The sequence below is a fragment of the Ischnura elegans genome, chromosome 12 (assembly GCF_921293095.1).
Source record: "Ischnura elegans chromosome 12, ioIscEleg1.1, whole genome shotgun sequence".
Classification (NCBI taxonomy): domain Eukaryota; kingdom Metazoa; phylum Arthropoda; class Insecta; order Odonata; family Coenagrionidae; genus Ischnura; species Ischnura elegans.
In genome coordinates, this window is record NC_060257.1 from 75,122,878 (window position 1) to 75,138,812 (window position 15,935).

Genomic DNA, 15,935 nt, shown 5'->3' on the forward strand with positions numbered 1-15,935 from the left:
AATATTTATATATTTTATTTTATTCTCAAACCACCGGATACAGCCAGTGGCGGATACAGAAAAAACTCAAGGGGGGGCGCAACATATCTTGAATTGTCTTTAATTTTATCGTAATAAAAGATGATCAAGTCACAGGCAGAGTATATGAAAATTTTATTTAAAGTGATTATAAACATGTAAAAGACAATGCCATCTTATGATATAAAAAAGTTACAATTGTGGTTTTGCAATGTTCGGCAATACATGCGGACCCGCAAGGGGGGGGGGGGCGCCCCCTGCGCCCCCCATCTGTATCCGCCACTGGATACGGCTCTTATTGGTCATTTTATACCGGGGTATTCAACAAATTTAACAACTCTAAACGTACACTAACTACCATGCCCTGGATAGGGGCAAGCTACCCAGGCGGGACTCGAACCCGCGACCTCTAGTTTGGCAGGCGAGGACGTTACCCGGCCGCCACCGAGGCCGGCGAAGTAACGGTAAAGTAAGTTTAAGTATATATATAGTTAAAGTAGGTGTAAGGCTATAGTTAGCAGTTGTAAATGCTTCCTTAAATGTAATACTTCATCATCAAGTGCGCCGATGATCCTAGATGTTACTGAAAAGTTTGGGTTGTCATGTAAAATCTTGCTTGAAAAATGGGAAAATTGCTCGGTCGAGTGATCAAGTAATAAATGCCCATGACCAATAGTTTAATCTATCATAAATTCGTTATAAATGAATGAAAGAAAAGGGATGCTTTAATGCAGTTTCACGTTATTCTCAAAAACGTCACTAGCGCTCAATCCATACGTTTATAAGCCCGAGAGATGTACGAACCATTACGAACGGAAAATAAACCGATAGCGACGAAGCGATATACTGATCGATTCGTCGTGAGGTCTTTTGTGTTCGTCAAACATCCTTGACAGGCATCGTTGAGAATAAATTCCTTTTCCAATTTCGCCTTTTTAAGCGTTTTATTTCCATCATCTTTCGGTTCCGGCGGAATGAATGACGGAAGGAAATGGCTTTTTTCCCTCATCGACGCCTGTTGAGCATTCTAGAGGTCGGATTGGCATTATGTTTAAGACGCGTTCCGCTTTTCATTTATTTTCTTAATTTATTTTTTCGTTTAGGATCGATTTTCCTGTTGCTTGGAGGCGCGGCGTTTTATGTCGGTCTCGATATCGAATGGGCCCGGGGAAGTAGTGGTGGGGGCATTTGACGGCTATTTGCCCTCGTTCTTGAGTGTGGGAAACGCGATAATGTAGAATTTATGGTCGAATGGTTTGCTATCGTTGGCTCCGTTCACTTGAGCCGACAGGGGGAGGAGGAGGATTGTTGAATATGGGGTGAGGTTTGATAAAGATATCATTTCCCTGAAATATCGAGTATACCCGTTGTTCACGTCATACTTGATTATTCCTAAATTCTACAGTAATCCCTTAAATTTTAGGGCAAGATATACAATAAGTTTAATTATTTTTTTTATTTTCTAGGGTCATTTATAACGTATTCATGAGAAGAAAATGATTCTACTCCTTTAAAAGCGGTGCGCTTTTTTCTTGGAACCGCTGCAGCGGTTGTAAATGGCCCTTAATTTTGTATTCATCACGAAGTGTAAGTTATTTAATGTTTAATTTTAAGTAAATAGAAGCTTGTGTCTATAAAATCTTGCAAATCTTGACTCAATAGGTGTGTTCATAAAAATAAGCATTTTCTAAATGATCTACATGCTCTACATACTAATAATTATTTTTAACATCGGAATCGTCCTTGAAAAAAAATATTATAACGATATTATGCAAGACAAAATGACGCAAATATTTCGCTTAGCTTTGAAGAGGCTCGCAGCGTCTAAAGGGATGATATTTTCTTTACGGAGGCAGTCACGTGCTGGTGTAATGCCAACAATTCCACTGTAATTCAGCTTTTGGGAAACTAAAACCTAAATAAAGAAGGCTAAAACCTATAGATACACATGTTAAACGAATTAGGGTCCCGTTAGAGGCTTGGAGGATACTTGAGCAATGGGAGGAGATTGACTGAGAATTTATGGATAGATAGCTTTCAAAGCGACACGGAGAACTTCATATTAGAGGTTGGAAACTGAATAATAGAATAAGTAAATATCTGGGAAAATACCTGAAGAAATGGATATGTAGTTATTTTCGCAGAAATATCTTGGGTAGTTCTTTGTAGAACTCCACTCTATTTCCAGGTCCGACAGAAATGATAATATAAGTGTGATATTTTCCCGAACGGATAGGTATGGGAGTTCGTATTACCCCATAACCATAAACTAATTTAAAAAATGCTTGTCGGAACTTTGCTAGAGCATTTCATTTTTATTTTCAAACGGCTGGTGTCCTAATACATCCTGCCACATGCCAATTGAGGCAGCTAGCGGGGTAGTACATAGATGCGGATTAGCATAATTTTGTATAGTTCCGCAATTCACTGAGAAACGTGTACTATGGTCCGTCCTTTTCTTATTTTTGCCTTTTAAGGTAAAGGGTCATTCAGTGGGTTTATCATCATTAGAGATGCGTGTAAATCGCATTTGCGATAAATGGGATACAGATGCGATGTGCGCAAATAAATGCGATATAGATGCGATGACTGGACTTTTATGATATTTTTGCGCAAATTTGCCTTTTCGACGGCAAAATCGTAGATATTAAGCCTAGTGCAATTTAAATGCTCCGCCAACTCTCACCGCTTAAAGCATGTGAGCGACTGACCAGCTAGGACTCTACGTGGCCGCGAACAACGAGTGGGCGCGGACAAGCTACACCTCCGCCATTATAGGTCTTATTTATTAATTTATTATTTTTCTACAACATAGTTATTTAAAATATTCTGTATTTTGTCATATAGCTGAGTTTCACTACATTTTATCGTCATCTGCCTAATTGTGAAAATAAAAAAAATAAACGATACAAAATGCGATAAAATAAATATGAAAGTGCGATTTTCTCGTATCTCTAACCATCATGCATGGCACTCCTATTCAGCTGTATACAGCTGACGTAATCCCTTTACGTCAGGGAATGAAGTGAGCCAGAACCATCGATCAGGAGGATTGTATGCACGACCTCTGAACACGGGAAGGTGAGTTAATTTGACAGGAAACATCCGTGGTGCATGTCAGGGGTAATTTAGAACCTGGCTCACTGCGAAATATCTTGAGAAAATGGTGCAGCAGAAACATTATTCACTGCGGAAATAAAAGAATTCAGCTGCTTGCATAAGGACGTTGCGAGCAACAGGTGATCTTTTACGTCTCTTAATATCCGTATAGTACTATATTCTCCTAGATATTTGTTCTGAAATTCCTAGATATTCATTTCTCAGAGTACTGTCCTAAATATTAAAGTGAAAATTCATAGATATCCATTTTACGGAGTACTTCCATAGATTTTGAAGTGAAAATTCCTAGTCACCCATTTTGTCTGGTATGTTTCTTGATAATTACTTATTTAAAAATTCAATAGCCAACCTATTTTTTTCGAATTGTTAAGTAGTGCTCATTTTACTGAAATGTTTGCATTAATTTCATCCGATAGCAAAATAAACAATGTTTTTGGTGTTTCAAAGATAGTATTCCAAGTTTATGACATGCGCAAAGTGAAGCTATCCCTATCAGCAATTTTCCTCTAAAATGGTTGATTGCCAAATTGGGCCATGGTAATTGCCCATGTTTGTCACCTGCTCGTTTTGCTTGGCCCTTTAAAGTTTGCGATCTGGCCTATTATTCTTCCTTATGTGCTCTCTGATCTTTAACGGCGCTAATTTTTTTGGACAAGCTCTGCAGAACACCATATTTTCCCCACGTATTTTATCCGGGGCGCGTAGCTGCGATCCCCTCCTTGGACTTCGCGAATCAGGCAACAATATCCTAGTCGGTGTTGTTGCTGTTTTGCATTGGATATCCTTGACTTTTGTGGATGAGTGTATCTCCTATATTTTAACTTCCTTATAATCGGAGGTTAAAAAGTTGCAATTTTAATTTTCAAATGAAAAAGAAAACAATTGGAAAAAATGACAAACGTCTATCGGCAGCCGCAAATTTATATGTAAAACTTAAAAAAATGAAAAGTTATGTCAAAATAAAATGCTAGTTTGGCTGAAAAAATATGTTCAAAATCCAAAAATTCTTAAATGCCATTGCTTCAATCTTTTTATTGCATTCAATTGTATCTTGTTTATCCCAAATTGTTAATTTAAAGTTTCCTCTTAAAAAAAAACATATTTTACTCCGACGACGCAAATATATGCGCCAATAATTTCAAACTTTTTGTAATTCCGTCTTCAAGGTTCTCATCAAGCTTCTCTTTCCTCCTTTTCTTCTTAAGACCTACCCATCACTTACTCGATCGATCCATTTGATCCTCCTCATCCCTCTTCAGCGGCACCGCATTTCATATTTTGTAAATGTTTTCCGCCATGAGTTTCGTACTGCAAATGGGACTGACGACTCAGTCCTTCGGAGTGACCACTCGGTGCCAATCGTTAAAACTAATCGCCTCACGGCCCAGCAAGGCATTATGCGGGGAAACCGGCCATCTTTCTTGAGGGCAATCCCTTCCTACCCTGGGGCACCACTGACCCATTAAATGCCGGCGTTCGATACGTGGCCAGCCCACCGCGACGGGGGCGAATGTTGGTCATGCCACCCGGGCTAAATACGTCACGCCTTCTTCATGATAACGCTACGTTGAGGCAGTAAATTCTTTGGCTAGTCTTGGTGTTGCATTCATGTTTTCGCGTGACAGTAGTTGCGGATTACCTTGCTTACGTGAACTCGTGGCTCCTTCATTTACAATTGTCCTCTATTAATGTTTCTTATTTGTTTTTGATTGAATATTCAAGGGTTAATCCAGAGAAATAATTTAGGGGGTGTGGAGCAAAGGGGTACAAGTGATTTCTTTCACTAAACAGAGTTGGGTACAGTAATTGATAGAAGAAATAAATGAAGACATAATGACGAAGGGATGCGGTGAGTCTCTGCTCTATGCTGGCATCGAATGTTAAATCAAATGTACTACAAAATATCTTGTCGATCTCGTTAGTTTTCTTAACCTAATTGCAATGCTTAACTCTGTTTAGAATAAAAAAACAACTTGTACCCCTTGGCTCCTCAGTCCCTCAATTAATTTAGCACTTTTCGCGCACGCATACTTAATGCTTAATACCATCGTCATTACTCGTAAAATAATTCTAAAATTTGTTAGACGCTACTCTCCATTCCGCTCACCAATCGATTAGCTTTTTTATAGCGACGTATTCATTCTCATGTATGATTTTTGTTCTTTCCCGGCCATGAGGACGATGGCAGAGGTAGCTATCGAAACGTCGGCCTACAGATAACTCACTCGATGGAAAACCCGAGGAGATTTCACCAGTATTTCTTCTCTTTTACATCTCATTTACATCCCTTGCTCTTCTTCCCTTCCACCTGTCTTCCACGATAGCTTCCATCAGACCATCGTGCCTCAAAATGTGACCAACTAAGTTGTCTCGTCTTCTGCTTAAGATTTTCAGGAGGATTCTTTTTTCTCCCTCTCTTCTTAGCACTTCCTCACTAGTTATTTGGTCGATCTATTTTATCTTCATCATTCTTTGGTAGCACCGTATTTCGAATGGTTCTACTCCTGACTTTTCTGCTTCTTGTCAACGTCCAAGCCTCGCTTGCGTAGAGAAACATGCTCAATATGTTGCATCTGGTGAAGTATTTCTATAATTCCTTGCTTGTATTCTCAGCTGTAAGAAGATTCATCTTTTGGCAGAAAGCTCTCTTCGCCTGCGTCATTGTAGTGACCTTTTCTTAGTTACCGGTTACCTTACGTTAATTGGGTGTTCCTTGATTTCAAATGCTCCTTTATTTATTTTCAAGGTATTTTTTATTGAAAATTTAAGAGTTAAACAGTGAAAAATCATTTTAATCGCATATTACTATGTACTAAAAGTATATTACATATGCACTATTAAACTCAATTTTTTAAACGAAAAACACTGGCTATCTCCGCTGCAAGTTTTTTTAATTTTTTAAAGAAATATTTACTGAAAATTGACTGGAGATATGTAGTATTTAAATTAATTTATTTTTTATTGAGTATTTTAATTTATAAAGATATTTATTTTAAAATAAATATCTTAATAAAAAGATTTTAAAATATTTATTCAGTAGTATTAAATGAATGCATTTTTACTGATAGTAATTTGAGGATAAAGAAGGAAGTTAATTAATCGTGGAAATTGGGTTTCCATTTCCAATTTTTTTGTCTTCAAAGCGTTTTTCGAAGTATGAAAACCAAGGCTTATTTTTATTGGCGAAGTTTTCGAATTCAAGCTCCTTTTTTGGCAACACCCTCCGTATATTGCTGTTATGTACTGGGGTGAAATTTTATACTAAATGAACCCCTCGCTTATTGTTCCAAAAGTTATCCCGTCAATGATGTCGTGTGGTTTGGTTACAATCATGAACGCATATTTTTAATGGCCATCCATCTTTATTTTCTTGTTAAACTCATTTTTCTTGGAAGTGATAGACTACGGCAAAGGAAGTTTATTTGTAGAAGCTGATATTGTGAAAATATTATGTTCCCTTGCATGAATATAGTGGATATATATGAATGTATCGGACAAGAGTAAAAAAAAAAATTATCGTTGACCGGGAATTTAGTACTATTTAACTGTGCTCATTATTTTAACTTTATAATAACTTTAAAATATTTGGATTCGTGAATATTTTTTTACAATATTTCTATGAAAAAAGTATAATTTGTGAATAAATTAATGATTTTTATTACGAGTTGATATGGACGGGCTTTTTCAATGCCGTAATTTTTCTTTCTATGGACTAGTACTTGTACTCGTATATTAGTTACAACTTGCATCCAGTTTATAGAATTTTGAGGCAAGTGTGAATTTTTTCCGCTAATCAAGCTTTCGTTTGTAAAATATAATCAATTACAACGGCCCGTTTCAATAATTAATTTCATTTCCCTATCCAGTAAATTCAACATTCATTTTATTCAATCGATCGCCGGGCATTGCGTGTTTCAGTGAATCAGTGGTATGGTGGGTCTAAAAATGGTCTACTTCTAGTGGTCTTCTACTTAACAAGGTCATACGAATTGCTACGTAGCGTGCTTAACCCCTTGTCCAAACAAGCTTAAAATATGAGCTTACCTGTAGGTACCCGAGATAACCCATGTTACTGACGTTACGATGGGCTCACTCGAGCGATTTTTCTCAGTCGCTAGGACTTTCTTATTTGTGCAGAGGAAGGTCTAAGTGAGTTTTACCTCTGTTTAAGGTTCCTCATATGGGCTGGCAAAGGAAGTTAATTTAGAGAAGAAGATGTTACTAAAATATTATTATCGTCTTCAATGGTTGAAAATTGTTGCACCAGGAAGACCCTTTTCTCCGGTATGAACAGTGCATGTATTTTTTTTGTCTATCATTGGTTACAGAAGTGGGATAGTATGGTGGTATGTTAATGTCTAATTATGTTGATTAGTGTCTACTAGTGTAGGTCAAGTAACATGCAAGAATTTTGATATTTTGACAAGTGCGTCAAAAGTCTTGCCTCATGTTTTTAGTTAATGTACAATTGAATTCTTTTTTATTTTATTATTGCAAAAGCATTTTAATAACCATTCATGACTTAATGTATCAAATTAATGTAATCATATTCATTCGTAGCATTAATAATGTGGATGGAGGTATATAATTATACCGAAACAATGGAAAAAATTTCCATTTACGTCTTACAGGCCTACATTATAAAGTACTGGTTACACGGTACATTAAGCCGCACGAGTTCATGTCTGTTTGCGAGAACGATTTTTGTGTAAAGTAACATGTACGAATGAATTATTATTATTGTTTTATTATTTTTATATCATTGAAAACAGCTCTATACGGCCTTTTACATTGGGGTTATTAAAATGTTAACAATTTAACTGACAAAGCAACTATTCCCTGGATAGGGGTAACTTACTCATGCGGGATTCGAACCCGCGACCTCCTCTGTGGCAGGCGAGGACTCTACCCCGCCTCCAAACTTTCAGGCGCAGTCAAAATTGCGTCGTGTAAAGCGGTGAATTGTTAGAACACATGCGAGAATGCGTGGATGCGAGACGGCAAAATAACCCGTTCTAATTTCGTTTATGCCTTCGCGCAATTCCACTACATTTTAGAAATTAATGCAGCTCTAACCTGCGCAATTCCGTGCCCCGTGTATAGCGGCCTTTAGACATTAACTCGCACCGGTTAATGCATAGTGTAACCAGACTTTAAGACAATAATCAACGTAAACAATTGAGGTCAATAGGAAGAGAAAAACTCTATTTGTCTAATTATGATGTTCATATCTATGTTCTGTCGTTTCGATGACTACTGTCAGTCTTTTCGCCGCAGACTTGGGCTGATATGAAGCGGGAGGCGCGGGAGAAGTTCGCACGGATGCGGTACGATCCGACCAAGACGGCCGGGCGGATCGGGAGCAACGAAGTGCTCAACAGCATCCAGAGGAGGATACTGGACCTCATCGGGAGCACAGAAATGTGCAGGCCGGACCAGGTGCCGGAAATCGGGGTGAGTGAGTGCATCATTTGGAAGGCTGGTCCGAATCCTTGCTTGCAACAAACTAACTTGGCTGGCCTAGTTATGGAGATGGAAATCCAAAGAGAGACTCAATCGGTTTGCAAGATCTAAAAAGACTTAATGTCACTTGGCAGTCGCGTAACTAGGAATATGCTTTGGGGGGGGGGGGGATAGGATGGCCTGAGGTGGCGACCCCCCCCCCCCCCCCCCCCCCCCCCGAATGCGACGGGGTCCAGGAAATGTTTTGAAAAATGACATGCCAGGACATACATTTTACAGCATTTTGACACTAAAAATTTAACTTTAAGCAGATGCTGTTATTAAATGCGGAAACTAGACAGTAGTTTAAAATATATTTTTTTTTAATTTCTCCATGAGTTAGGGGGGGATCTATCCTCTCATTCCCCCCCATAGTGACGCCACTGACGTCACTTAGAAAAAATTCCTCTGTAGTTTGTGCGGAAATTACAATAATATAAGAGACTTATACTCTAAAAGAGACTCAATTCGCACGTAACATCCTAAAATGACCTTACTTGGCTTATAAAGAAGAAAGTTATCCATGACAAGTACTAATTTCCACAAAGAGACGCCTGAAACTTTAAATTTTGCTATTCTATCACCGGGAGAGAACTGGGGTATCCGGAACCCCCTAAATATGAAAGCACAATTACTTTCCTTCATAAATGAAAACAAAATATTGAAAAATCATGAAATTTCAACAGATTTCTATGACAAATTAAGTTTTTTTGATCATGAGAAGTGTTGAAATTAGTTTAAAAGCATTGAATTAGTACCCTGTTTTCAAAATATTTCCCCCTGGTTTTGGACCCCCCTGTGAACGAAATTCCCTGGTACCCTACTGGCTATCACCTTAAAATGTTAGAATATATAGAGTGGACTTTTTTATATTTGCTTATATTTCAAATTCGAAAAATTCTCCTCAGTTTTTTGTGCGAAAATTATAATTTATTTTAATATAATTAAGAATAAATACGTAGTTAGAAGTAATTGAAGATGAAAGCAAAAGCTTTAAACGTGTCTTGAATACGTATTGAGAATAAATCGAGTGATGCGTACAAATTGTTATGATTCCTTGATATTGAACGTTATGATGTTTCTTTGAAGTAATAACTAATTGTCTTCTCCTATTGCAGCAGTTTACGTGCAAAGAAGAGGAGGAAGAAGAGAATATGACGGTTGAAGTTCCTTTCGGGTCTGACAACATTCCATGCCTAGAAGTGGCTGCCCCTAATTGTAAGTTAATCTTCGTATACTTCTTGGACACATATCCATGGCCTTTAGTCAGCGTTTTGATGGATAACTACGACCACAGTTTCAGTAAACGCCCGTCGCTAGGGTTATTAATAATGACACAAAAATTGCATTTAAGTTTGGAACTGATAGTGAATTTTTTTGCTTTAGTAAGAACTGTTTATATAGCACACGAGCTACAGAAAAAAAGTTTGATTGCTAAAAAAAGGCTATTACAAAATGGGAATTTTTCCTCAGTTATGGGAATATTGTGGTTAAATGGAATTATTTTTAACAATTTCAAAATCAAGATATAGATTGGGAAAAAGTAACTTCTATCACCAACGGTTACTTTTCTTTCTTAAAACTGTAACGCCTCCCTTAGAATTAAAAAAAAACCGGAGGTTCAATCCTATTGATTTGGCAATTCAGGAAAGAAAACTGAATATATTTAAATGTGGTTCGGCATAGTCCACATTTTTGTGATGGTACCATTTTTGTGTTGTTTAATTTTTTTCTTTTGACTGTTGAATTTGATTCTTTGTCTATTGTCTGTTCTCTCAAACAGTGAAGATATTAATGCTCGTGCCTCAAGGTGCTTACGACGATAGGATGTCATTTATGTGCTTGTTTTTGCCTTCAAACCAGGTTTTGACGTATCCTTGTAATATAATTACTTTTCGCAATTAATTACTTAGAAAATATTACTGAGCTACCAAAACCTAGGTCGGTAAATGTTAAATTAAGTGTGTAGTTTCATATTGTGGCTCATTGCGAAGATTAATAGCTTACACAAATTATCAATTGAGAAAATTTCTCATTTCCCATGTAGTGAAAACATTTTTACCCCATTATTTTATAATTTGAATAATGATTTTTAAAGGCTCCCAACTCTAAACGTATCGAAAGATAGTTGGAAAAGGGCAATTATTTTATTAATCATATAATTCATGCAGAGATAACTTAATAAAGTGGAAGATATTATTTGTCACAATATGCAATTTATTGATGCGTAATAAATGAGGTATGGGGAAATAATCCGAAAATTATCTTAATGCTAAAACCTTTTCCCGTTTACCGGACTTCTAGATTGTGAATATGAGCGCTGTGCTCACTTTTGAAGATTTATCTCCGAAATATTTTTCATCTGACCTCGGTACTTGATTTTTTTGCCAATGGAGGCCGAATCTTTGAATGTCTCACTTCTCGCAAGAGAATGGGGTAAATTATGAGGCTTTATGTCTGAATTCTGCTAACTTATCTCTAATCGCATTTAATCTTTTTCAGGTGTCCTAGAAATAGATAATGTTACCACTGAAATGAGTCTCCCGAATTCGAGGCTTCAAGATGGATCTCCTTTAGGTAATGTATATGATCAGCATGCCTCTTTTCAGATTGTTTTTGGTGAAGCTTAAATACCTCATTTTTAGGCCATCTATTATGGCGTGAAGTATCGAAACGATTTTTGGGTGGGCGACGCACAGTGCCTCAAAACAACCCATTTTGTTTCGTTTAAAAATAATTTTTATGGAATTTACGTTATACAGAGTGGAGAAAATTTTTGTCGAGATATTAATCCTTGATAGCTGATGCCTAAGGGGGGCCCTCATTCGATGAAGGCCCCACTTGGGACTTCCCTTGAGCCGGTCCTTTAAAGGATACAACACAACGGGGCCGGGACCCAATAATTCAATTGATACCCCCGGACACTTGGGGAGGGGAGCGGATGGGAAGGAAAAGGGTGGGAGGCGCCGCCGCGATAGGAGCCCATCGATGCCTCCGGGATGAGTATAGGGGAGGAAGGGAGGGGATAGGCAAAAACCCGCGCCGCCATGAAGGACGACGGGGCCCGCTACTAGCAAAACCATTACTTAATTTGATGAAAAATTTCTCGGGATTCCCACCGGGTGTGTGTGGTATTGGGTTAATTCTCCCGACGTTTCAATGGCTGAGTCTGCCATCGTCTTCAGGGGTTAACTCTTAATGGTACTTTTTTACAAGTACCGTAAAAACGTACAATTGAAGAATTATATGAGCATTCATGTATTTGTAATTATTCCCCCACAGATTTATTCCAGGAACGTCAAGAAAAACAAGGGTTTTATCTTACAAAAATATAAAATTTTGTCTAAAAGACGCATCCTTAATGTATGATCCGATGGAATTAATTTTTTATTTGCTGCAACAAATCATGATCTGGAGTGAGTCACCTTGTTTCAATTTCGAAAAAGATGCATTTTCATCCCCTTAAATGACCGGCCGTGCTATCTCCTAGGCGGTAAGAAACAAAAATCGTCGGCCGTAAATTATTAAGTAGCTCGGTAGCATGTTTTCTCAGAGTATGTTACGCGGCCAACCTGTGGTGTACAGAGGACAGTGGTGGGAGCAAAGCATTAGACACCGAGAGAGAATCAACAGGTTCTTCACGTCTTCGAGTGTCAATTATCGCCAGGAAATACGATTTGTCTCTACATCCCGTCTTTCTAGCGAGTTAAAAATACATTTTATCCAGGCTTCATCTTTAATTGACATTCTCCGTCATTCCATCTTTCTAATGAGATTTTAATGTTTTCTCTGGGATTCGTCTCTCATTGACATTTTCTTATTTTTTGGCGATAAGCTGAATTTGCTCCACTCGTTTGCAAACAGTAGCCTCTCATCGTGCTCTTTCCATGTAAGTAACGCGTTTAGTATCTTCGATATCTAACAGCCGACAATTTATGCCTCATATCGCCTAAAAGATAACTCGGCTTCTCATTAAAGTGGATGGAAAAAAACCATCTTTTTTTTTAAACTGCTCCAAGTTGACTGCTTTAAGGTCCTTGTGGCTTGAAATTTAGTTTCTTCGGGGTCCTAAGATTATTATTACTCCTTTTAATAGATGATGAACGCTAAATTCGGTTATTTTAGAGTCGGTAGCGTTGATCGAGGTGTAGCTCAATTTGTCAAATCATTGCTATTACCGTGTAGCGAATCATTGTGTTACGAAGTGTATTCAAAAGGTTAATACATTTTTATATTTCTATTTGATCATAGGATTTGTAATTGGTAAGATTCCTTAAAATCGTTTTGATGGTCTTAATATTACAAGGGATTTTAAGAAATTGCTCTTTTCGCTTTTTGAGCTTCTATTCCTTTGTGCTTGAATGGATAGGTGGACTTCGTAACTCTCTTGCGTCCCTTATTCTGAACAATTGCGCTATTAGTTATTATTTTCACATATAAATTGTGTTGATGATTAAAAATTAATCTTAATACATATTAAAAAAGATTCTCACAACCTTTGAAAAATTCATTCAAATCTTTTAATTTGAATGAATTTTTAGCCGTGGTACACTTTTACTTACAAGTACGGAATCATCTGCTTCGCTATCCACTCCTGCACACGAGTTGTTTGCCAATTTCATAGAAAGGGAACAAGCAACAAAGCCCTCAATTTATTTTATAATGAAAATCGCTGCAGTATAAACATTGAGCTGTCTCTTCCCATCCTTTCCTATTTTTTCCATTTTCTATTTTTTCTTACTTCCCCGTTCCGCCCCACCCGTTCTGCCCCAAAGACACGTTAACGCTTACCTAGGAACTGACAACCGAATATAAGGTTTATTCAGACCCTTAACTGTGCGAAACTAACTTTAATTAGGCGTACTACGTCAAACACATACTAAGAATTACTATTATTTAAACGCTTGAATATGACTTACCATCGATACAAAATCTTCCGAAGTTGGAATAAAACGGCTAAAATTCACACTGTTCATATGATAAAACTCAGATAAGTAAACCAACATGCTGTAGAAGATGAGGAATATCAGATTAATCTGTTTCGAATATTCTCTGATATTTGACAGCACCTCTCAGTCGCAAAAAAACCCAAAACCACATTCTGCCCCGTACCCCGGTCTACCCCATATTCCTAATATAGAGGTCAGGAAGAGGAAAAAGGTAATAATGAAGTAATTTATATCACCGTGGAAACCCCTCCAACTATTTCATTAATAATCTCGTTTAAAATTCTATAAAGAGTTGTTTTAATCTGGTCTTGCTCACTAGGGGTTAGAGCGTCTCACTGGATTCAAGAGTTTTCCCAATTTATATAATGGAGCCACTTATCTTCGACGCTGTCCCGTCGACAAAATTGCTCCTCGAGGAGGAGAAGAAGAGGATTGAAGTGCGTTGAAATTGATTTAGTTTGCCTCTAGCATCGCAGCTCAACTGATTTGTTTGTTCAATCCTCTTTAATAGTGTGCGTTTCTTTATGAAGTATGTACGATCCACGGAGGTCGTTGTAGATTTTATTTACTAATAAATAGTGTATTCTATGAATTACTAATGGAGCTTGACTTCTCGTAAGTTCACCACTCAATAAATAGGACATTAGTTTTTAATGTTCCGCCTTCAAACGGATATGATTCTTGTCGTAACTGGCTTGATATTGAATGCAACGTTCTTCAGCTGAATGTGACTCTTGTGTCGTCATTGTATCGGAAAGAATGTAATTAAATTGCGTATCTACTAATCGTATTATTACTCTTATTCAACTAGTTTCTTTTCGTATGTTTTACAAGATACATACAATGTCATATATTGTGTCCCTGCTAGCTTTTATTGAATTATATATTTGAAAATGCCAAATAGAAATTTGCAAATAGCACGGATTCCTATCCTCAAGGTTGATCTTCGTGACGATACATATTACGTCAATTTTAATGGAAATTTTTGCAATGTTGGTGATGTGGCTCTTCAGTAGTTAGTTTGCCGATTTTTTGGCTCAATCTTTTGTAATGTTATTATGTAGTTGTTCATCACTGCAATGCCTCGTATGTTGTTCCCCATGGCGCGTTTATGTATGCCTGTTCATTATATCACTTCGCAGGAACTTGACGTTGCATAAATTGACTTATCATAGTTTGAATAAATACGAGTTATATTCCATCTATCACAGGCATGATGTATCATTAATTTTTGTATTAATATTGAGGAGCTGAAAATAGTAAATAACTCTAATATGCCTTGTCAATGTGAGTTTTTTTCTTCCTTCCTAGTGGCTACTTTTAATAGAAGATTAAGCTTTTAATAAATAATTTCTATGTCAATTCGAGATACGCTTCTCCAAGTTTTTGTGAAAGAGAAACCCAATTATCAAGTCCTTCATTGATCTCCGTAATAATGCTTAGGGCATTTTCTCACGCAGCGATTCAACCCAAAGGGATTGATGAGAATAGGGGATGGTAGAGCTCACCCCGAACTAAGACACAAGTGTGTGGATATTACATGTTCAGGGTAGGGGGTCACGATTCTTTCCCTATGCCACCATGCACTTCGAAGATTTTGTTAGGGGGTGTAGGAAGGCTTCACCCGAGATAGGAACCCAGGACCCTTCGATGAAGCAGCCAAGCGGTCTTCCCACTAAGCTATCATACACCCCTAGTATTCATTGTCGACATGTACTTTCATCTTCCTTCCTACAGACTTCTTTCAAGAGAAGATCGAGCTATAACACTGTTCTGGAAAAAAATAGTTCAAAAAATGCCCCGCTACAATTTAGGGTGTTTCTGGCTAATTTTGGGTCGCTGAATCCGAAAATGACCTCCGTTTTTTTCTATCACCCTCCATTTTTACGCAACCCCTAAATTGGGGAAAACAACCCCTTATATAAACTTAAGGCTTTTCAAGTGACTTTTACTAATGTTATCTGCTTCTGATTGGAAAAAACTGACGTTTTAATGCAATTAGGGTCAAGAGAGAGGCAAACTTCACTGGGGTTGAAAAGATTTAGGGGGTGAAAATTGAAAATAAACTTTAAAAAACATTAAAATTACCAATAACCATTAAAATAACCATTAACAATAATATTTTGATTAATCTGATTTGTCAAAATATTATTGTAACAGCGTTTGGGGCCTCATTATTTGACTTCGTTGTCCTCTTTACTTTTAATGTAAGAGCAGAGACCTTTCCATTAAATACATCGGAAAACGTTGGGAAATACATTGTAAATACATTGGGAGAAATAAGGAAATAAACTTAAAAAGTCATTCACCACATGTTTTGATACGCTTGGACACGTTTTAACGTGT

At 37.4% G+C, this 15,935-nt stretch overlaps 1 protein-coding gene and 1 long non-coding RNA gene across 2 annotated transcripts in view; both read left to right on the forward strand.

The window, feature by feature from the left end:
• Nucleotides 1-15,935, forward strand: part of LOC124169426 — a 313,573-nt gene that overhangs the window by 184,840 nt on the left and 112,798 nt on the right. The gene's annotated exons all lie outside the window — the stretch shown is intronic.
• The window catches only part of LOC124169425, a 32,272-nt gene that overhangs the window by 14,138 nt on the left and 2,199 nt on the right, over nt 1-15,935 (forward strand). Inside the window, exons 2-4 of the mRNA XM_046548017.1 lie at nt 8,416-8,592; nt 9,759-9,858; nt 11,143-11,217. Coding sequence (XP_046403973.1) covers nt 8,416-8,592; nt 9,759-9,858; nt 11,143-11,217 — 352 coding nt within the window. The remainder of the gene's footprint in view (nt 1-8,415; nt 8,593-9,758; nt 9,859-11,142; nt 11,218-15,935) is intronic.